Genomic DNA, 25,056 nt, shown 5'->3' on the forward strand with positions numbered 1-25,056 from the left:
AGGGAATTATTGTTACAGGATAGCTTTGTTTGTCACTCAATCGTTTGGGTGTATTTCAGATTGCATTTTGTGAGCTTTCAATAATGCCAGTCACCCGTTACCACATTGTGCTCACCCATACACCACTGTTCAAGGGTTTAGGTTTGGTACGATATATCATTTGATAAATCTCTATATATCTAACATAATTTAACCTTTTAAGGAATCATTTGCTCTTTTTCTTTCCCAGTTCCTCTCACTTCAAAGCCATCAAAATTCTCATCCACCATGTGTCTCATATCCAGTTCCAAAAACTCTCACAGGTGCGCAAATCACACACTTTCCACATACTCCCTTATTCTCCCCTTCTGTTTTAATGTGCATCTTCTTCATGGTAAATGTTGCTTTACCGAAATACATTTGTTCATTTTGTTGTTGGCTTATTCACGATATGTAGCCAGTATCAAGCTCTGTTTGTTCTGACAGTGATGGACATGCAGAGACAATTCTAGTATTAGAGGGATCTTGTGAGCTTTCTTTACAAGTGACTTCTTTGAGCTGTGTTGCAGCTCATTTGCAGAAATGTAAACCTTTACTGGACAAACAAATGTAACATCGCCATTGGGTGCTGAAGTTTGAATACCCTTGAACCTTACCACACATTCAGCCCTATGTTTCGAAGTGTGTGTGTGTGTGTGTGTGTGTTTGTGTGTGGCCACTGGGCGTGTGTGTGCGAATAAGATAAAATAGGAAGAGTGCAGAAATAATTGTTTTTATTTCCCAGCTGGAAAAATAGAACTGATGGAAAATAGGGTTGTCTCCTTTCTGCAGGTATTTGTTTCAGATAAATTACTTCATTTGAAAATTCCAGCGACGCCCCGTCTCTCTCTCCACCCTGCAGTGACTATAATGAGGAGCTGGAGCGAGAGAAAGAGCTGTATTAAATAATGAATGGCCGTATTGACGGCTGAAAATAATACATGGTGAAAACGATAATAGTAGAAGGTTTTTAAAGATGTATGCTAAATGAAAAAAATGAGTTTCTCACGTTAGGTACTGCTAAGGGTTTTTTTTTTTAGTTAACCAAATGGATTAAAGTCAACATGAAATGTCATTCACAGCCAGCTTTTCTACAATGGAACGCACTTTTGATTTTAAAGTGACATTTGATTCAATACATGGGAACTGGAATTGGTAATAATAGTCATATTGTACATTGTAACTATTTTCCAAATCTCTGCTGGCTGGTTGATCTTTAGAAAATATTTACCCAAAACTGAAAATACTGTCATTTGAGTTATGTTTTTGGTTATTTAGACTTTTTTTTAATCTTTTTAGACTTTTTTATCAGCAAAATATCTTTACTTTGGGAGTTAAAAATGAGTTTTCCATGTTGGGTACAGCCAAGGTTTTTTTTTACTTAACCAAATGGATTAGTCAACATGAAATGTCATTCACAACCAGCTCTTCTACAGTGTAACACACTTCTAATTTAGGATCGACATTTGATTCAATACATGGGAACTGGAATAGTTTGAATTGTGAAAAATTGGTATTATTGTATAATAATAGTCAAATTGTACATTGTAACTATTTCCCCAAGTTCTACCGGCTGGTTGATCTTAAGAAAATGTTTACTCAAAACTTAAACCAGGCCACTTAAGGTACTTTAATGCACACTTCTGGATTTGCCTTAAATTAGAAATCTTTTGGAGATCAGTATTTGATACCCTTTCTGTTGTGCTTCAATATAGATTTAGAGCTGGAACCTCTTGTAGCATTATTTGGAATTGCCCCAGAAGACTCTGTTTCTTTGTGTTTCAAAGTGTAAGATTCTTGCCTTCTCTTCTTTATTAGCATGCAGAGCAATTCTGCTCAAATACAAAGATCGCCTTTTACCCACCTTTATTCAATGGACCAGAGAGATGATGTCTTGTCTTTATCTTGAAAAAATAGATACTGTTTAAAAGGATCGGGTAAACAATTTTAAAACATATGGCACCCCTTTATTGATAATGTTGACCATATTAATTAATACCCTACAAATATATTTGTATATAAATTATTATAACTTTTATTGTATTTTAGTTTGGTTGTTGTTGTTATTATTATCATTATTAACATTGCATTGAGGTTTTGTGAAGTCATATGACTAGTCAATCAGTCTGAAATTTACACACGGTTGCTTTTAAATTTCACAAATAGTTAAAAAAATGAATAAAAAACAGAATTAAACATGATTTTCTAAGGTAAATGTATTCTTGTAAAACATGAATAATCTTTGTTTTATTTACACCTTCCAAAACATGAGTTTATTCAACAAAGAGCATTACTGAAGAAACAACATGTTTGTGCTGTGTTTGTCTTTCTGATGGATGTGGAGGAGTCTGAGAGTGTGTGCTGGTCAAGCATTCGACCGAAGAGCCACAGTCAGATGTCTGGCTCTCAAAATAAGGGCGAAAGTAAAAAGATCCAGCGCTACTTAGAGCAGCCACAGGCCGGGAGGCCTTCTCTCAGACTGAATACACAGAGAATGAAGGCTCTCTGAAATAAGAGGGAGAGAGAGGCTGAAAGAGGGATAGAGCAGAAAATGGAGAAGAAACTGCATGCGGCCCAGAGGTCACATCTAACCTCAGATTAAACCAGGAACACCCAGTGGGAGAGGATGAGAGAGATGAGTATGGAGAGACGGAAAGAGGAATACGCTGGAAATTGATGCACAAGGCAGGTTTAAGAGCAAAAGAGATGGCAAAATCTTCAGTGATGTGGGGAAAGAGCAAGAAAATGGAAACGGGAAAGAGAGAATTGTAGAAGAGTGGGCCAGAGGAAGAAGTATGGGTGATAAAAGTAGAGAGGAGGAGGTGAAAGATAGACGGATGAAAGGTCAGACTCGGTGACACCCTAGAGAGAGAGTGAGAGGGGAGTCCTGTCTGTCACACAGGAGGAGAGAAGAGCCGCCCTGCAGACACCCGTCCCCTTTACATGCATACACACACATGACTCTGACATGCCAGAATAGCCTCAATTCTGCTGGGAAGTTTATTTTGCTTAATGTATTCCTCCCCAGTATTATATTTAAACACCTTATTTCATAATATTTTTTACATATGACACAAATGAGATGTTTTCATGTATTTAACCACTAGAAATATCAAAATTAACTGAGTAATACATCTCTTATATGATGAGCATTTTTTGTTGTTGCATTTTTTAAATGTTTTTTGAACAAACAATTGTCATAAAATAACAAAAATAAAATTGTGATTATTAAGGCTGTGTGATTGCCATCTGTGTGTGATAGTCTTACTAGCCAATTGAGTGAGCACACTTTCGTTCTACCCAATCAGAATTGCGCAACCGATCTATGCGGAATGCCCACAATAAAAAAGGAACAAACAGAAAAGCGCTTACGAGCGGGATGATGGCATTTGCTGCTTCAGAAGCATTAATAGACTAATTAATATCAAATAAAAACAGGACATCAGTAATATGCGAATATTTTGATTTCAAAGTCAGACTGAACAAAAACAGGTAATTTGTAAGAATTGTTGAGGAAATACAACAACCAGCACCTAAAAAAGCACCACAGGCAGCTATATGAGGAGTGTCTTGCTAAAAAGTCAACTGAAAATATTGCTAGTGACACTCAATCTAGTAGCAAGCAACAGCAAAGTACAATTTCAGAGTTGTTTCAGCCATGTTAGTTTGCTGAGTGTTCTGTATTTTATTTTTATTATCTATTTCATTATTATTATTATTATTGTTTGTATAATAAGTTACACTATCTTCCTAATTTAAGTTCAACTTGTTTACAGGCAGGTAATGTCATTTCTGTTTGTGTTCACTGTTTGCTCTAGAGAAAAATGAGTGTTTTATTTCTGAATACTTAAACAAATTTGAATAAATATTGTAAGTTAATATCTTTTCAGTTCCTTTTTTAACTTGAACTCACTGCATTTTAGCAGTAGGAAGCTGTGATACAGATTATATTCAGCTGAAGCTTGACTACAAGATTAAATCGCAAATCAAATCGAAATCACAATCACAATCTGTCAAAAATAATCGCAGCTAGACATTAGATATGTTGTTAATAAAAAATACAAAATAGGTTCAAGCATTGAAGTATAAGCATTTAGATAAAAAAAGTATAATTAATTAAAGTGTCAAACATTTGTCCCATAGTATAAACATGCAGCATCACAGACTGGTTTTCCAATTTTAGTCCCTCATTTGCGTATGTCTCCTCTAGTAGGCCTGTGGACAGACTGCAGAGAAGAGACATGTGATGGACGTGCTCACATTCCCTCAGCAGACTCCCATGGGTTATATCTCCCTCTCTCTTTCTCTCCCTCTGTGAGGGGTTTTTAACAGTTAGAGCAGTGTGATCCCAGCTCTCCTCTCTGCGGGACTGCAGGGTAAGAGAGGTGACAGAGAAACTTTCGGCCTGCTAATATCGCTTCCATCCTCCCCGCAGCCAGTGCAAGGCCTGCATATAAAACATACCTTCCTCAAGCAGAACGGGGACATTTTTACATTTCCGACATCGCTAAAGGAGGAATGTATGCTGAGATTTCAAAGTTCATGCAAACCGACTGAGAGTTCAATGCAATTACATAAAGGTTAACTGCATTACGAGCAGGGAAACAATGACTTAAATTGTGTTCCTAAATTGTGTATTCATGTCCTACAGTGTGTTATGGAGCGTTAAATGAGAAAATGAATGTAAAAGTTTTTAAGCCAATTTAAGTTCAGTCTATGTTTGTCTTGAGCTGGTGTGTTTAAAAGCTTTAAGCTTATTTGAAGGCCTGTTGTTGAAGAGTAAAGTTAATTTGGCTGGCGATGACATTGCCGCAATCAGAGTGTCAGAGAAGGTTTGTGCCGCGCTGTTAGAGCCCTGGTAATTAAAATCCTGCCGCGGTACCGATCCGCTGATTGCGAAGAAGAAACCGGAGGGACAAACGGATCAGGAAATCTGATTAGGTCTCTCCTCCGCAGGGTTCTGCCTGTGAGCTCCCTGAGACACCGGGGCCTGGCTTTGTACACGCATGCACGCACACGTGTTTTGCGGATCAGAGCTTTTCAACAACCTCAATCTCATAACCCGGCAACCAAAACAAAGCCTTTCTCTCTTGTGAACATGGCGGCTTGCTGGGCGCGACGTGTTTAGCGCTGAACAGGTCCATGTCTCGTTGACTCGTTAGGGATGGAAATGCCATATTAAAAGACCAGTTGCTTGGCTGCAGTGCTAGCTGATTATGAAGCTGTTGGATGGTTTTGGTGTGTTTTATTGGCCAGCAGAATCCTTTTTTATGTCTTTGGACTTATATTTTTGTGCTTGCCAGTGATTGTTCATCACCTTTGGCATTGTTTGCATGATCTATCAATGTCTTTTTAGCATCAGGACTCTCAACATTAGTTTGGAGATGGCAATAGTGCCCGATTCCAGTTGAAGCAATTGTTCATTAAGATTCCTCCCCACTGTCCTGTTCATTTGTGCATTTGTCTTTCTTGGACGACCAGCCCTTTTGGGGGACTTAAATACTTTAGTGATATTTAAAGAAGCAATATTTTAGAAACAACCGATTTTAAAATAACCAACTTTCTTGCGATGGTTGAAACGGTCATCCCTTAAACCTTTATCAGGACAACCTGCTGTCTGAGCTTTACTTTAAAACTTAAAGGTAATCACTTTAGACTGGCTAAATCGAGTGTTCGTTTACATTTGAATACTGTGCTTTGGAATATATCTTGAAAATTGTAGGTAAAATGCAAGTAAATACATACATGGTCATACAATTTGTTTCTGGTAAATGGTATAAGCAAATGGGTAAAATGTAGTGGTTTGAAAGATAGTGGCAAAATATAAGGATTTAAAATGACAGTTTATTAGCATTTTGAGGCTGCACTGTGATTCTTACATAAACAGGACGCTGTCAGAAACAGGACCACAGGCCCTAGTGAATTGAATTTGTTATCTGCAGCCTAGAGACACTGACCACCAAAGTCTTTATTCTCCACTGAAATCTTCTCATTTTTTATTGCTTAATTCGTGGTGCTCACCGTGACGGCAGACAATGGCTTTCAGGACATGATCGTCTTTAATCCCCCAGCTTAGTGTCAACCCATTCAAGCTCCTTTGCAAAACCAGTCGCCTTCAGCTAAGTATCGATGCTGCAAAATGGGAATTTGCGATTTTCTTTTAGCGCTGATTGACATTAAGAGACTTCCCAGTCCACCCACTCTTGCTGTTTACTACAGCACACTCCAGCTCAGCCAATGGAGGCTCTGAAAAACAAAGTAAACCGTTGGTTCCACTTTGCTTGACTATAGCAGGCTTGAACACGTCAAGATCTCCTGGTGCGTTAAGAGTGCTGATGCGCAGGTTCTATCTCAAACTCTCCCAGGGGATTTGGCTCAAAAAACAGAAAACAATCGCTCAACGGCTTGACATCAAGTCACTGACGGTAGCGAGGCCGATCTGCTTACAGTTGTCGACACGTGCAGCTCTATTTTTGTTATAGTGGAGGTTTAAATGTCACAGATCAATATCTGTGCATCAGAGTAGCTCTTGCTTCTAAAGAATCTCTCAAGGGAGCGTCAGCACACCGCCTTAATCGTAGTGGCCTTCACCCAACACTGCCTGGTGTCTGGTGTCCCACGAGCTTTGAGGCTGGAAGTGTTTGTACTGTCAGATGTGCACCTTTGCAGCCGATGCTGCTCTTTTGAAGTTATTTGTAGTTTTCTTTTGTCGTAGCTCTTCAGTGACTCTGTGTCACTTCAAAACTTTGTTCTATATCAGTGTTAGACTGTTCTGACTGAGCTGTAATGTGATGGCCAACCTGAAATATGTCGAACAGACTTGAATGTTGTGTGTATTCGTGGCATTCCTGTTCCCCTCACAAAATAAGAGTGTGGGCTATCTTACATTTTGATGGCAACAGAAGGAACACCTCCCAAACGACTGCAGATTTGGGAAGAAAATCTCACAGAAAGATCACAAGATGGCAAGCTTTTGCCAAGGTTAAATTTAGGGTTTGTGATGACGCTCCTTTTCCTGTGCAAAATGCTTTAGTTCACAGCAAGCTTTAGCAAGCAACGGTGCAAAAGTAAAGCGTTCTCTTGAGATGCGTGATTATGCAGATTGTTCTGAAGTCAATACCAATAGCTAGATGGAGAAGGAGAATTTGAAAGGGCAGCCATGACTAATCGAGTAACACACAAAGTGAAGTTTAAAGGATTTTGATTGAGTCAGGATTGCATTATAACAAATTCTCTTGTCAATTTTCCATGTGATGCAGTAAAAGGTATGACAGTGGGAAATCAAATAAATGAATTTTTCTTTTTTTTTCAAATACCAGGATATGAAACAATATTTCAATGAATAAATTAAATAAATGAATGAATTAATAAAAAAAAAAAACTAATTTACTCCCAGGGCCATTTATATCAAAGTTGATATTTAGCCACACCATGTTGGTGTTTTGAAACATCTAATTGTTTCGAGGTGGGTTGTAGCCCAATGCTCAACCCCACACCTGGAGGACCAGGACATACACACACATACACTACGGACAATTTAGCTAACCCAAATTACCTATAGCGCATGTCTTTGGACTTGTGGGGGAAACGAGAGCACTCGGAGGAAACCCACGAGAACACAGGGAGGACATGCAAACTCCACACTGAAATGCCAACTGACCCACCCAGGGCTCAAATCAGTGCTACCCACTGTGCCACCCTAATTTAAAAATACAGTATTAATAATTTATATTATAAAAATAAAACATTTTATTTAACATTGTTTTATTAATTATAGTGTTTATTATTTTTAGTTTAGTCACTATATTGATATAATTTGATATAAAGATTTGTCCAGTGTCAGAGTTTTGAAAATATAAAAAAGTCAGACAGCTGGAGGGTAAAAATAAGGCTTTCTGTGCCAAGTTATACTAAACTGCAAGTGGTTAGTAAAAAAAGTTATGGGTTCATCCCACAGTTTTTCCCTTAGTGGATTCATCCCACAGTTTTTGAGAAACTACTCTCTGCACCATCAATCTTAATCTATAGTCATACTGCTGGCCTGATGGCAGGGCTTAAGATGAAGTTGTTTTGAGCCAGAGGAAATTGCAGTTTCCATGGATGCTGAGTAGAGTCCTGCCCACATTATGAAGCTGCAGAGCTCTTGTTGTTATGGCTTCCTTCATCATCTCTTTCTGTTTGCTGTTAGCTTATCAGAACTTTACTTAAGTCGAACTGTCATTCCCTATTACACTGCCCTGTAAAAGTGTGATGCTCTAACCCACACTTTACATCAAGAGTTACAAACTAGCAAGACTGTGTCATGAAAGTCATCATCTTTTTTATTTTTAAACTTTATGCTGTATTGATAGCAGCAACTATGCATTCTACCACACTAATAGCTTGCTGTTTAAACTCACATACTGCACTTCATGACTAGTCTCTGTTGTTACAGTCCATGGCCACTAGGTGGATGTTTTGAGATTGTGGAGTGGTGTGTTCAGACACCACAGATTCTACAGAACACCATACAGAACCACAGTACAGCTGAAATGTACAGGTTTATGTTTACTCCACAGTTAATTTGTTTATTTTGAGAACATACAGATTGTAATTAATCATAAATGTAATGCAATCCATATTTATTTCTCTCTCCCTCTCTCTTAAAATCAGAAATATTATAAAAACACAGAGAAAGTATAGCAGAAGGTGAGAAAACAGCAACTGTTCAAATGGTGTCAGAGTTATGGCTTTGAACTGAAATTAAATCCAAATGATTGGGTGATAGACAGATTAGCGGTGTAATCCAATCAGGACTTAAGGAATATAATCCATTTTATTGATATTGAAATGAAAGGGAGAAAATTGATGTTTTGTTCAAGGCTTAGGAATTTAAAATAATAAAAATCAAACTCATTAAACTGGTATTAATCCCACATTAATAACACCAGATGTACTGCTTGCGTTCAACAGTATGTATCAGCATGCTGATTTAGCTATGCTTTATTTTTCTTCTATCTGTGATCAGATACTTTACCTCTATGCTAACGCTAACCAATATGCTAATAGTCGTCCCCTGTGGCTAATTTGTTTAGCCACAGTTGTGATAATGTCCATCCGCTTCTCTCTGTCCCTCTAGTGATCTGTCGGGCCACTCCCTGGGGGACCGACTGGGGCTTCACAAGACCTCCTGCAGTTTATTCTTCCTCTGTCCACATGCTGCCATCCCAAACACTGCAGCTCTTCCTGGCTGAAACTCAATCCTGGCCAAATTAACCATCCCTTGATCGGGGAGATTAGATAACCTTTGTGCTGAATAAGGCTTTGGCTCGTGTAAAAGGTTTTTGCTTTCTTCCGCCTCTTTACTTTGTTCTCTTCTTTTGTTCGACTTCTTTTTCATTTTTGTTTGTGACCCTCAGCTAACAGGACAAAAAAGTGAGCGCAAAGCCAAAGGGAACACTTGAAACATCACTGACACTCAGCCAGGGGACTTTTGAAGTGGTGGCTTAAAATTATTTTAGAAGTCTCCTGAGGTAAGATGATCTTACGTTGACAGGACTTGCCGTCTGATGGGAGTCCAGGCCATAAACGCAGCGATAAAGTGGCTTATTCTGATGGGAATGGACTTGATACCTCCTAAACTGTTTAGAGTCAAAAAGGGAAAGGAAATTGATGATTCATTCTGTGGTAATGGGTTATCAGGTGCATTGTAATGTTTAATGGCAGGTATAAAGACTTAAGTTCTCACAGGGCCCTTTAGTGAGTGTTTGGTTGGAAGATGAAATCTAGAGGGAGGATAGGGTTATATCGAGACAAGAACAGAGTGTGTGTGTGCACTTCTGTGTCAGCAACAACAGATGTTCAGATATAGTCATGAGACTTCCATCACTGTGGTCCAACTGTGTGAGGATGTTACAGCTCTCTGCTGAACGCAATTTATGGGATGTAACGTCCCCTACAGCTGTCTAACAACTTAACAACTCTTCCCCTCTGCTTTATTCCATTTCACGCTTTTGTAAGGTATTAACGGTCGAGTAACAATGTCTTTATGTTCTCTTTCCTTTCAGATTCGGGTAGATGGACCAACCTCTGGTGCTTTACAGTATGAAACAATCCAGGTGGTCGACAATGGACCAATCCTACGAGACATGGCATTTTCATCTGATCAGCACTTCTTGTATGTGATGTCGGAATCACAGGTGAGTCACCACTACCGTTTGCCCAGAATCCATCATGATTCACTCGGGAAGCACATGAGTGAGAGCTAAAATTATACCTCAATTTAGGGGTTTCACTTACTGTAATTCAATCTGAAAGGTCCACTTGGACAGCCACAGAGAAGGTGGAAAATTTTGCATTCTGAAAAAGTGACAGATTTGTGGATTACATTTTGAAACACTGTGTGTCCAAAACATACACACCATTTACACATCAGGATATGTTGGCTCAAAATGGTTTAATGTGTGTAATGGAATAGATTTGGCTCCGTCCTGGATCTTTTAAGCACTACTGAAGCTTGTAAATCTCAAATTCAGAAAAACACTGCATGCACTTAGTGCTGTAAAAACACCCTTACTCAGATAACCTGTCATCGGGCTTTCATTTCTTGTGACATAAATCATGCCTTTTGTATTACTCAAACTGAGTGTTTTATGCCAACATTCATCATTTGGTGGAAGGTATCATGTCTGCTGCATGAAGCAAAATAACACTTAAAGGCTCTTGAGGTGACTTAAGTCTTTTAAACTTTGACCTCTGACCCTAGCTGTAGTTCCCCACTTATTTCTTTAACCTTGAACACTCTTGACTCGATTTAGCATTAACATTTAAGGCTTCCAGTCCTGTTTTGCTCTCTCTCACACTCGAGGTATTAGCAGTACTTTTTTTTAAATATCATGGCTAATTCAAGATGACATGTTTACACACAAATCCTTTTACTTCAGCATAAAGTTGCTGTAATGCCACACTCAGGCCAGAAAGCAGACACTCAGTGTCTGTGTCCAATGTCAAGATTTAGAGAAATGACTATAAATCTTAAATGTCATTCAGTGAATTTCACTTCACTAGCAGTTAGAGTCAGTGAAAAGCATCCTGAGATTTAAGCCACAGCTCATGTATAGCTAGCTGATCACATTGACTGGACACAGCCTATACTGTACATCACCTAGTCTGTGAAAGTTTGGACTCTAAAAAAAACGAATCTAAAGATAAACCAAGAGAAAGATGTTTGTTTTGAAAGTGACTTCTCCATGAGTCTAAACATCACTACACTATTGGCAACTGGACCTTTTATCCTGTAAAGTTTTAATGAAAAATGACTGCACCTTTATTCTTATTACAGAACTCAATATTTACTACATCTTGGAGATTGATACAGATGTTAAACTTGAGTCTCTAGGCTGTTAAGGTCACCCTCACCAACTTTAGCTATGTTGTAAACATCATTTAAGACCATTTGAAAGTGTGGTTTCAAAACTAGGCCATGATCATCGACTCAAGTCTTATGGGAAAGGAGAGAGATGGTGTTTTCTTTGACGTGAATAAATATCAGAGCTGGACCTGTGGTGTTCTGCCAGTGAATAATCTCACCCTGTCGCAATTAGCCTATTAGCCCAGTTAGAGTTGTCGTCTGGTTTCTGTTTAGTCCAAACATCAGGGGATCACGTCTACTGGGGAATCATGCATATATTTAGAAGCTATTTAGTGAACATGCATTCTCTTGTCCCACCTGTAATTCTTGCCCCCCCTACAGCACACATGCACACACGTGCACACTGAAAGATTTATTCTAGCTTGCTTTAAAATTTAATGATCTCTGATGTAACACAGTGCTTCTTGCATCACTAGCATCGCTACTGAATCGACAGCACCACAGTAAACCAAGTCATATTTTACTTGAGTTGTGATCTTGGGTGTGATATAAAAATAATGCCAAAATATTCTTCTGGCTGGACTTTTAATGAATTGCATAAAGATTCATAGCTTGTGTGATTGAGTGAACTGTTTAAATGCTTTGATAGCTTTATAGATTTGCACAGATTCAGATCTCCCTCAGACTCAGTTTGCATCTGTGTTTACACTTTTGTTTGTTTTGCTGTGAATAACAGACCGACTTGCCATTTTTGGCTTATTTCTTTCAGTCTCTCCCACTCTCACAGTTGTCTCTAGCTCTGTGGTTGAAATGTCTGCATTAATATTTATGACTGATAACAAAATGCAGAAATTGTCATGACTGTTTTGCAGTCAGGCCTTGTGCATCTGCTGCTTGCAAACACAAACACACACACACATTTGTACAGTTATCATTGTGGAAATTATCTTAGATTTGTATTATTTTATACTGACCTAAAGTAATATTTTCTATCTACTAATCCTGAATCTATTAACCATTACAGAAATATTTAACATGTTTATATTTCCACAAATATCATTTAGCCTTCAATGTTACAAATGTCAGGTTTTTTAGACCTTTTCGGGACATTTGATCTCCAAAATGCAGGCAAAACCTGACCTCCACACATGGAAAACTTGAACCACTTAAAACATGTATTTCAATCTGTCTCTTTTCTGTTTTCCAGTGGTCTCTTGTGATTTTCTGATCAAGTTTGATGTGTTTTAATTATATATACACACATGAACAAATATAGTTTATTAAATGATCGTTTTAAATTATTTATTTTGTTATTATTATATATTTTCCCTAAGTTAAGTGTATGTTAGGACAAATGAGAGCACACACCATCATACAAATTCCCTGCGGGAGAATGAGGCAGAAAAACAAGAACAGTAGGTCGATAATCTCCTGCTGGTCCAGTCTTAAAAACAGAGTGAAAGAGAAGGTGGGATGGAATCAGAGAGGTTTGGACGAAGGCAATGATAGTGTTTGGGAGCTGAAGAGTTCTGGGTTATGTGTGTGATTTATGGGTGATTGGAGGGGTTCGAGCCCCCCCACCTCCTCCACTGAGTCATTGCTGATGTCAGCACTGATCAGAGTTCCCATGAAGTCAGTTTATACTGTACGAGTCATCTGTTACATGAAGTACAAAACAGCAGAAGTGTAAAAAAAAACTAACTTCTTTAAGGTCATTTTAAACACTATGGGTCACCTTTGACCCTGAACTATAATTCTGTATGTCTGTCCACTTCATATGCCATATAGTGCATATTTCAGATGAAAAGCTACATTACCCATAGTTCTGCAAATCAATTTCCACTAGTCAGAGAATATAAATATTGCTTATCATCATGCCCAAACCACAAACATTTAGCTAATGGCTTCTAATGCTAAAGAGAACTTTAATTAAAAAATCAGGCCTGTTGCAATTCACAGTTTCCACTGCAGTCAAAAAAGTGAATATGCATCAAATATTAAGTGATTATCTGAAAATCTTTAAAGGTCCTGTTAAATGCTTTGAAATGTGAATTTTTATTCTGTATCAAGAGTTCACACTTAGATATTGCTTGATGCTATTAGCAGGTTTGGCATGCTGCCCCAGGAGAGAACCCTGAGCTCAGAGATAATTAAGCCCAGGCCCCCTGGCTGGTCAGTTAGCATATAAGGAGGTCCGATATCAGGTAGGTCTCTAGAGCTCCCCCTGGAAAAGGAGGAGATGGGGTGGAAAGGGGGATTCTTCCAAAATGAAGATCATGCAGAAGGATGAAATCGGTCTATTTATTGTAGGCTTGGATCGATCTGATTGGGTTATTGCTAATTACGAATGGTAGACCAGACGCGATTAATCATGTCACATGCTTCTTTCAAAATTTGTTTATAAAACTTCATTTATATCACAATTGACCCACCTAAAGCTTTGAATGTTTATATCATCTAAATAGGAATTTTGTCAATTTTTGAGAACTGTAGCTCCTAGGTAACCTTAAGTTACCTACTAACATCAAAAAATATTTCTTTATCTATTTTCACAGAGACTTGAATATTTGAAAATGAAACAGGACCATACATTCTTGCTTTGAACTAAAAAGACATATACAGCTTTATTGTATGTAATATTTTATTCATTAAAAAGCGACACTTGTATAATAGTGAAGAATTAGTATGGAAGTCAGTGTAGGGAGTCTAATTCATAACAATTTTCATTTCATTTCATTTCAGATATCAGTGAATTGTAACTTTTTTTCTTAATTTTAACAACAGAGCAACATTTACCTTTTGTTTTCATCTCTCTCTCGCTCTCGCACTCTCTCTTTCTCACTCTCTCTAACTCTTTCTTTCTAATTAATCCCCTGATTATCCCTCTAATTAAATCTGGCTACTTCCCTGTATCATTTTAAACAGCAAGATAAATGCGTCTTTTTAAGGAAAGAGGCCAGACTGTCTGTTGAGAGTGATGCAGATTACAGTTATCAGAGCCTGCGGCTAATTATTGCGCTTGGCTTTTTGTCCACGTTTGTCATCCTTTCTTCTTAGGCTAAGTGTTTTTTATTGTAACTTTAGACATTGTCAGCAAGAGGCGCGTGTGTGTGGTCAGAGGGACAGCTGTGAGTGCTAATGACAGACCTCAGCTATAGTTTCTCCTGCATTAAATGAATGATGGAGGTTCAGAGCTCAATGGAGTTACACAAATTGCCGGTTTTGGCACATTAAAGCCTTTTGTTCTGCCAGTAACATCCAAATGGAAGTTATGTTCCTCTCTCCTGCAGTTTACTGTCATTTCACACTGGATTTTCAGATCGCTCTTTTGTGTGAAACACATCAGAGGTGAGCATGTACGCCAGGGCTTTGTCCTGCTTTAGAACATTTTGTCTGCAATTTAAGACAAGTGTTGCTTCAATGGCTTCATTTGAATCTAAAGAATCAATGCCCATTTTCCTTATTTTCAGGGAAATTAAATTGATTTTCTGTCTCTGTGTGTTTCTCATAACAGCTGTGTCACAAAGCAGACTGGAGACGGTGGCTTTTGTACACTCTCATGCTTGGAGCATATTAATCATTTATGTAGGGCAAGTTGAAACTGCAGGTAGTGTAAGTGTTAATAATTTAAGTGTGTCTCACACCAGTCCAAACAGCTCAACTCTTACGTTGCAGATCAGCTCTGGGCAGCCAGAAGTGGGATAAGACATCTGCTACCTCATTTGAATAGGTTTAAGGAAGACATGTTTTATTTTCAATTATAGGCTGCCATTTAATGGCCCTTCCATACTGTACTATATGTGGAGTTACCTGACAGTCCCCGATGTGACAAATGGATCTTGAGAACATTTAGTTTGTTATTGCAGTGGCCTACTTAGACCACGACCCATTGTGTTTGAGTGAATAGAAGTGCTGAAGATGTCTGAATGCGTCTGGCACTCTTTCGGGGTAATTTTAGTCAACAAGAGCAAAGGAATTTCTCCTGAAATACTAATTGGCATTTTGAGATTTGAGTAGACATACTGATATTAACTTGCATGCTCATTATGTTATTTTGTTTGTTGTTAATCGGATTCAGTAAATGTTGAATGAAAAGGATTTGTACCAAGAATAAGCATTGCTATATACATATTTTGATCCACATACCTAAGTACAAATTTTGAACCCTTGCTCATTTATAACATAATAAACTGTGCTCTATATCAGGGGTTCCTAAACTTTTCAGCCTGTGACCCCTAAAATAACAATGCCAGTGACTCGTGACCCCCAAATTTCTCAGAGGTGGTTATAAATATACAAACGTTGCACACACAATAGGCTTATAAAAACATGAGCATATTGACAACATAAAGTGCAACAGTCTAACAACCATATCATTTTTATAGCCATTTATTAATTTGTTTAATTTAATTTTAACCTCAGCTAAAGAGACTTATGAGCACAGATTTGGACTTTTGGAGACCGCCAGTCAGAGATAATCCTCAATGTTCAGTTGTGGCCTGTATTTATTTTTAATGTATTTGATTGCCATAAAGGTGTCAGAAAATATAATCTGGTGATATAAAATCAATCTGCTGCAGCTGATGCTATTGCTGTGTTGTTAATCCTACGTAAATGCACCAATCTTATAAAAAAATAATTTAAAGGCTTGATGGCTTTTCATTTGCATGTTGTTTTTTACAATTAAAAACTGCTATTTTTATCTCTGTGGGTTATGGATAAATTATTGTAATTCTAGTAGTTTAATAAAATTGATTAGAATTTTTTTAAATCACCAAGCGACCCCCACTTTGGGGACCACTGCTCTGTATAACATGACAAAAGTGACCAAAATTTGGATCAGCCAATAACTGTTTATTTAAATATTTTTTGACCAAAACAGTTAAGCTCTAGTATTAGTAGCTTAGCATGTAGATGGCTATAATTGTGCATTTGTGTCATGCTCGTTGTTTAGATTTTAGATTTTTTTTATAGCTTAACTTCAGAAATTCAGTGTTTTTAACTTTACATCAAAGCTCTAACTAAAAAAGCTAAAACTTTATGCTTCTGATATGCCATTTTACTCTTTATGAGCCTTTTAAAAATATAGTTACTGTACTTCATCAACAGCAAAGCCCAATATGGACCCACTACAGCATTGAGCCTTTACCATAGAAAAACAAATCACTTCTAAATACGAATACTTGAACTGAGTTGAATCTTCACGTTGGTTGCTATCTTGTAATTACAGTAATTCTGCAACAGCATAAATCAGCAGTAGCAAGACATTTGCTTGGTTGATTTCTCCAAAGCATGTAAACAAAGCTGTGTTTTTCCCAACATGGCCCGACACTGCAACATTGGCTCAACCAATGGCGTGAGTTTGGCTGACCAATTGAAGATGAGTAGTTCCGAAAACAGTCATTATTTATAACAAGTTTGTTTGTGCTGTTAGTAGCATAGAAATGATGCGTGCCTGCTATGATCTGTTTTCTATAGTGCGTTTAGGGATGTGCTTCTTGGGTTTCGTGCCTGTAGGCCTAATGATGTCGTCTGGACAGAATCAGCTCTGATATGTTTGTGACAGCCGGGAGTGGAGTATCAAGGCCTGAATGTAAATCCAGTTAGCACACAGAGTGGCTGGGTTCACAGCACACATAATTGCATTTTCCGTCTGTGAAGCCCCCAGGGCATGGAAGGGCACAGCCTGTTTAACCATGACTATGACCAGCTACCAGACCCGAGCACCCACTGTCGTTTTGGGGATGGATGTGTGTCAGATTTCAACCAGATGTGTTCAGAAAAATAGGAAGACACCAGCTTTCTGCAGAACTTCCTGACTGAATATTTCACTGCTTTCTAAACTACAGAGCTTGATTCTGATTAGCTAATGAACATTCTGAGGTGTGCAGTTATTTTTAGATAAGCACACAGCTAAAATAGCTTAGTTATTTCAAATTATACAGCAAGAAGCAAATCAAAAAATTAAACAAACGGCTGAAATGAGATGCATCAGAAACTAATTACAGACACAGGAATGGTTTGAGAACAAATACCTGACAAATTTCTTGAAATACAATATCTGAACAAAGTCTTTAGGAGCTGAAGCTGTTGTTTAAGCAGCATGATTCATCTTTTATGTGCACTATTTTCTAATAATTCACTGTCGCATCGTCAGTTATTCTTTATATTCTAGTTTAATGAAAGTAGTGCATTATTGACTTCCCGAAGAGTCTAAATGCAAAGCAACCCAACACTGAAAAAACTTTTAATTTAATTGTATATATACTGTAGATGTCAATGGAAGTTTCTCACAATGTTGTAATATAAACGTGTTAGAGTAAGTGTGTATAAACTACACTGGTCTCACGGTTCAGTTCGGTTACAATTGTCATGCCATTGATTCGGTTCAATTCGATATCTCAGTGCATCATGGTGCATTGACGATGCTTTCCATACAAATTTTTATATTTCACTTAACAGCAAAACAATTCTTGTATTAAAATGTATAAATATATATTTATATTTATATATTATTTGTAAAACATTTTTTTTCCTATAATACAAAGTCAGAACTGTACTTTTAAAAACTCAAGTACATGCACAGAACAACATGAGCATTGTAAACCAAACCAAATGTAAATATTCCACTCGCTTTCTGAGCATTGACGATTTCTTACACCCCTATGATCGGTCACGTGCTCAACAGAAAGGGCTGTGATTGGCTCTAATGCTCTGGCGCTGTTCACCGATGAGTGACGATGAGAAACTGCAGTGGCGATCACAGCTGATCCATGATAAACGCGGTGGAGAAAACTCGCTGTGCAGACTCGCGCTCATGTCTATATCCAAAAGTATCACTGTAACAGCGAGAAGAGCGGAAATGTCACGCCAGCAGGTCAAAGTGGCCACAGTGAGAGAGAGAAATGGAATTTACTTTCATTTACTCAATCGCAGTGAAATAAGGGCTTCTGCTGTAACTTCAGTGTCAGTGAAAGACTGTCCAGCAAACACACACATAGTGAATTGTGCAGAGTTTCTGCGTTTTTAAGTAGTTGGAGCTTTTAATTACTCACGCTGGCCTCCCTCGCCATAGTAAGCTACGACGACATAGTGCATATGAGATAAATGACGTCAGTACATAATAACCAGTCATAATCTATTACTGAACCGATAGCGAATTGTCTGCGTCTGCATCGCAGTGCTCCGAAGAAAAAAAAAGGCTTTAAAGGCTTAACTAGGTTAATTAGGTTAACTAGGCAGGTTAGCGTAATTAGGCAAGTTACTGTATAATGATGGTTCTGTAGACTATCGAAAAAAAATTGCCTAAAGGGGCTAATAATTTTGAACTTAAAATGGTTTATTAAAAATTAAAAGCTGCTTTTAATTCTAGCCGAAATAAAACAAATAAGGCTTTCTCCGGAAGAAAAAATATTATCAGACATACTGTAGTTTTACACCAAAAATGTTATGTGCAAATATATTATGTTATGTGTATAGTACACTGACCACTGCTCTGCGATGCTGTGTTTGTCTCAGTGAGAGAGGAGAAAGTCACAGCTCAAATGATATTACCAGCGTTCATCTTCCACTGACACGCTCCCCATACACACATTAAAGCACTTTTCATGACCCTCTCTGATGCCAAAATGACAGCGATATTTCTCGTCAGGAAAGGTTTGTGTGTGTGTGTGTGTGTATGTGTGTTAGCAGTGAGATTCATTTAAGATGGACATTGATGGATTCATTTCATAAATCAGTCATGATGAGGTGTTGTCATCTGTCTCCTGCTTCACTGGTGGTTAAGCATCCAAAAATGGGCAAATACAGAGAGTGGGAGGGATACGCATGCATGTATGATGGTAGATTTTATTCAAATATGAGTTTGTGCTTAAGTTTGGCGTGAGCTGCGGTTATTTTGCTTGATTTACACCATTATTTTATTGATTGTACCTATAGAAAAGGTAATTTGATTATGAATGCCTATTCCCATTCAGGTCACACTTTATTTTGATGGTTCGTTTGTTCAAATTAAGTTACATTGCATCTACATGCCAACTAATTCTCATTAGATTATAAGTACAGTAGACTATTAGGTTGGGGTTAGGGTTAGTGTAAGTTAACATGTACTTGCAAAGTTTCTTATAGTCAGTTAAATGTCTGTTGAAGGATCAGTATCAACAGATATTAAGCAGACAGTCTACTAATAATCAACTGGGCCATCAAAATAAAGTGTAACCCATTTGACTTTAGCTGTGGTTTTTGTGTTTGTGTTGTTTTATTCATTTCATTGTGCTTGTGTTATTTGAACCATTATTTTATTTAGTGGTCATCATTGTATGTGTGTGTGTGTGCGTGCGTGCGTATGTGTGCTTATTCATTGTGCTCTATATACAATTTTTATTGTAGGCTTGTATTACTAGCAAGAATAAAGCTTCTCTGTGATTGGCTGAAGCTCAGCTAATGTTTGTTCTCTAGGTGATTGGCCAAGATGATCTTTATGTGTTTTATGGCTGATATTGTTCTGTCACAGGACAACGATATTGCTTCTTCCCTGAAGCCTGTTGATTCTGTGACTCATCGGTTCTTGCAAACACAACATTATGCCGCTGATAAGGGCAACTGTCACATATGCACACACACACGCATTTGTTTTATATCAGTTGTTCTCATACTGAGATAATGGTATTTCCCACCCTCTGCTCATAAATCTAACACCTGCAATTTTATATTTGGGATATTTTAGCATCATTGCTATGTTTATGTATGTTTAAACAAAATTCTGCCTGAATAGCTACACTGTAAATCCCAAAAAGTTGAGGTAACTCAAACCATTTGAGGAAACCAATTGCAACAAACCATTTAAGTTTAAAAACTAATCCTAATGAGTACTGTGAACTTAATTCATTTGAGTAAAAGAAGCAATTTGAGCACAGTAAAACCCAATAAATGAAGAGAACTCTAACCAACTGAGTACTGCAAAACTCAATAAGTTAAGTCAACTCAAACTGTTTGAGGAAACCGATTGCTACAAACCATTTGAGTTAAACTAATCTATATAAGTACTGTGAACTTACTCCATTTAAGTTGACATAATGAGATATTTAATTAACTCATTACCTTCAACACTGAGTTCAAAACTCTTTTCAAATAAGCAGAATTAACTATCAGTAAATTTTGAGTTAACTACACTCATTTCATTTGATAAAGTTGACTGTTGGGTTTTACAGTTAAAAGAGGTCTTGAAATCTATTCAACATTCTCTGTCACCTTTCATTTTAGTTGCCTTGAACTTTTATATACGTCCAAAAGAGCTGCACGAAATGGCTCTGAGTGAGTCAGGAAGTTTGTTAATGCCAGCACAGGAGCATTGAGCTACAGATGAGCCCAGTGGATTAGACTCCGTAATAAACCACAGCTCAGCTCTGAGATGACTGAGAAACTCTGCCAGTCAGTCAGGTCTGCAGGATTTACTGACGGATTTCATGAAGAGAGAGAAATGGAAGAGGGCTTCATGTTTGATTAAGTTAGTAGGTTGATTGAACCGGGCTCGGTGACCAGGTATTGCAAAAACTTTCAGTTTAACACGCGGCTTGTCATCCTTTACCTAAGCAAAATATACTTAGCTGGAGAGAGTCACAGTTAAATAGTTTTATTTACATACTACACTCGCATGCTGTTTCAAAATATTCAATGCATTCTCAGTATAGGCTGCTAGTTCTTGGAGCCGAGCGAGGGAGATGCATTAATCTGTTGGGCAGTGTCATTTGTCAGTTTGTCTCATTATCTGCAGGTCTCAATCCTCTTACAGCACTCTCAGATAAATGACTAATAATCTAACGGATTTACGACATAATGAGATTCTTGAGTTGCCGCCACTCCTTTTCCAGCTCGGGAGGGCAGCGGGAAGTCCTCTTTCTGGACACATTTGTCTTCCTTCTCCATCTCTCTCTCTCTCTCTCTCTCTCTCTCTCGCCGTGGGGAGCGTGTTAAAGTGTGCTCTGTTCTGGGCCACTGAGACAGGGTGCAGAATTCACACTCATGTATTAGCAGAGACAGAGCATGCACATCCACTCTGCACCAGTGGAGTGCGCTATTCGGAGACTTGCATGCTGGATTTAAAAGGAAGTGTGAGTGTGTGAGATATATTACAGCATGTGCTACCTTCCTTTTTTATTATTTGTGGTTTATTATTATTATTATTTAATTGTTTAAACTTAGAGTCAGCTTGACTTGATTCTGGTTATTTTGATGCGCATTATTTAATTTATGGCTTGTTTGCCACTAAATGTCCGCTAATACAGTAAATAACATGGGTTACATGAACCTTTTTAAATATTAGATAAATTTAAAACAAAAATGAACAGCTTGGCCAAACTATGGAGTTCAGTTGCATATGACAGTCATGAATATCATTATTGTTTAGTAGTAATACTACAGTAGTAGTAGTTAGGAATAGGAAATAAGAATCAGGTTTTTTTTTTTTTTTTTTTTTTTGCTTAAAAACAATATCACAATTTTCTCACGATTCTGTAGATGTTAAGGTTAATATGAGTAGATGAGTAGGCTAATATTATTCTTATTCTCAAACATATGGTAAAACAACAATAATAATATTATAGGCCTATGTGTTGTTCTACTGTTGGTTAAAATGCTAAAATTTGTATAGACTTGAAATGGTGGACTTGAACAGACTTTAAGTATGTCCTGGTTATTAATGCACAGTAAAGTGATGCATCAGAATACAGCTATTCATAATCCTGAAGTTGAATTATTATGTTTGAGATATATGCTTATCATTTGTCATTGAGAACATTAGACTTTTTTTTCACTGGTGAAATCAGGCATTTGTCATGATCAGATTTCCTCTTGCATTATTTAACGTTATACAGACTAGAGTAGTTATACTGAACCAGTAAACATTTATTTTCATGCACAACACTTTGTTAAAAAACATATCAAATGCTGGTCGTAATCATAACTCTAAAATTCGATATGATCATTTAAATGATGTGCACGTTTTCGGTTTCACTTTCACTGCAGCTTATGTTATGGTTGCCGTCACTTTGAGAAATAAAACATTCATGCAAATCATATTTCCACGGCTCCCGAATGATCACTCTGTGCAACAAACTAAATGTTGTTTACTACTTTTATTCACAGTCAATGCAGGTTCTGTTCACTAAAGTAGACATCATTGGTGGGCACGCACACTTCCACTCAGTAGTAATCAAGCAGTGCATCAGCTCATGCGTGATTTAGCCACCATTTGGAGGTGTATAAAACAATGTGAAGACTTGTACAACCGCCTTTATGCTTTTCTCCTGACCTTAAAAATATAATTATATAACTGGATCATAAATTATATATATAATCAAAGATTATATAAACTGAATCGTAAAAAAAGCTGAAATAAGATTGTGTGTAGGGTCGAATCGAGATTGTGAGCTTTTTTCGATTAATCATGCAGCCCTAGTAGTAGCGGCAGTAGTAGTGCTGGTGATGGTGTTGGTGGTAGCTGCAGCAGTAGTACTAACAACTAGTATTGTTAATATGCAAAACTGAATTTACATAGTGTTTTTTTTTCTTGTAGTAATACAGTAGTTGAAAGACCTTAAAATTATGGCTATAAAGGGATGATTAAGAAATGATGCAGGCTGATATGCAATATAAATAACATTGGCAGCTCACTGCCATGAGTTGGCTGCAGGTTCGTGATCAGTTTAGTTTAGTCTCTTGCAATGACTTTTTCTGTGGCTTAACTTTTTTTTTTTTGTTATTTTGTGTGTGAAATAGAACTTTTTCTTTTTATGCTTCTAAAATTAGGGAAGAACAAACATGCAATGCTGTCATTTTTACAGACTTTGGGCCAATAACAATTTGGTATAGCATAGCAACTCTGCAAAGCACTCAAAAAACCTTAGCAATAGCAGTGCAATGTCCTAGCAAAGCCGTTATCACACAGTCACATATTCTTCAGTAAATGTGAAAGAATATTATCAGTATTATTATTAAAAGAGAGGTGTGCAGACAGATGGCTCTGCTTCAGCTTTAAAAATAGCCTGCTTTTCACATCATGTGATGATTGGGTTTGTGTCTAGCTGAATGGAGAAAATATAAACACTCCATACTCACACATGAGATTATAAATTTCTTCTGCGGGTTGCTCTCCACTCTTATTAATTTCTGAGATTTTTATCAATCTTGCATGCCTGTTGCATACAGATCTGTTGCTTTGTGAAAGCTTTTGCCTTTGCAGAGACTTCACCACACACATACACATACAGAGGCAAGAAACAGACCTTTCCAAAAGCGAAACACACTCCTTCATAAATAGGAAGAAAGCCTGTCATATCAGAGGGGAGAATTTCACGGGCGGCTCCTAAACCCTTATCATTTTCCAAAAGTAATGAGAGTCAATCTCCCTCTCTGCTCACCTAGGCCTAACCTGCAGTCTCTCAGGCCCCCTATGCTAAGGCAGACGCTCTATCACAATGCCTGATAATTTACCTCTTCATAGCTGTGAAATGGAGGAAGAGAATTCAGGTGTGCAGCCCGGGAGAGACGCGGGGGCTTTGTGTCTGCACACCAAGGCCAGCTGACAGGCATCATGTGTGCGTGACAAGAGAGAAATGACTTTTCTTCTGGATTTAGAACCTCAGTCGTGCACATGGCAGTGAGATCAGGCCATCTGGAGCGTTCTTCCAAAGGATGTCCTCTTTCAGGCACAACCCCAGTCTGTTTTTTTTTTGTTTTTTTTTCGTTTTACTTTACCTCCTTGCTGTTTCTTTCAATAATAGCTGTAAATGTACCTATTTTAAAAAAGCCATCTCTCTTCAAAAGCCATTCAGAGGACTGTTTTTCTTATTCGTATTTTGTTGGAGAGGTCTCTTATGTTCTCTGTAAATACTGGTCAAAATGTTACAACAAGAGCTTCTGGGTTGTAGAAATCTCAGAACAACTTTAGATACAGTTTAAATTGATGCTCTTATAAACAAAAGAATGAGAGATGAATATTTTTTCATTGCCATTTCATAGTAATCTCAATCTCTTGAAACAAAAACTTGAACTTTAATGAAATCTGAAATATTCACTTGCAACTTTAGTCATTCAAAATAATTAGAGACATTGTAAACCCAATCCACATGAATTGGGTTAAGTCTTTTGAAGAGACACATTAACTTCATATGATAATATTCCATTGTATTTAGGCTTCTATTCTTACATCCAGTACTGATGATGGGATAAAAGGTGCTTCCAAAAATTGCATACTTCTGCATTATTCTACGCTATTTTGTAGTATAATAGTGTGTGTAGTGCATTCAAACTGAAAACTCTAAGCAGAGCTTTCGGGCACTGATGAAGTTTGGTCATTTATTTCACTAATTTGGCAACCGTCAAACGTTATCAGGGAAAGTGTTTAAATTTCCGCTCGGTAAAAAAAATGCTAGTGTTCCATTTGGGACAACACTTCATTCTATATACTATGCTGTTGAATGTGTTTGTGCATAAGTGCATACTGTCTAGTGTGCCATTTGGGATGCAGCTAAAGTTTTATGATTTGGAAAGACATTAGGATTGGTTACTGATGACAGAATCGTAACTATTTTAATTTACAGACGAGTTATGTTGTCTAGCAACCACATGTTTGCTCCATACACACAGTCACATAACATTCTGACTGTGCCCAGTAGCGTTTTTTCTCTTCT

At 37.6% G+C, this 25,056-nt stretch overlaps 1 protein-coding gene across 2 annotated transcripts in view; it reads left to right on the forward strand.

Moving 5' to 3' along the window:
* Positions 1-25,056, forward strand: part of plxna4 (plexin A4) — a 223,119-nt gene that overhangs the window by 117,864 nt on the left and 80,199 nt on the right. For both annotated transcript variants that reach the window (XM_056455758.1, XM_056455759.1), the window contains exon 4: positions 10,065-10,196. In XM_056455758.1, the coding sequence (XP_056311733.1) occupies positions 10,065-10,196 (132 nt within the window). The remainder of the gene's footprint in view (positions 1-10,064; positions 10,197-25,056) is intronic.

This window comes from Danio aesculapii, chromosome 4, assembly GCF_903798145.1.
Source record: "Danio aesculapii chromosome 4, fDanAes4.1, whole genome shotgun sequence".
NCBI classification, from domain to species: Eukaryota; Metazoa; Chordata; class Actinopteri; order Cypriniformes; family Danionidae; genus Danio; species Danio aesculapii.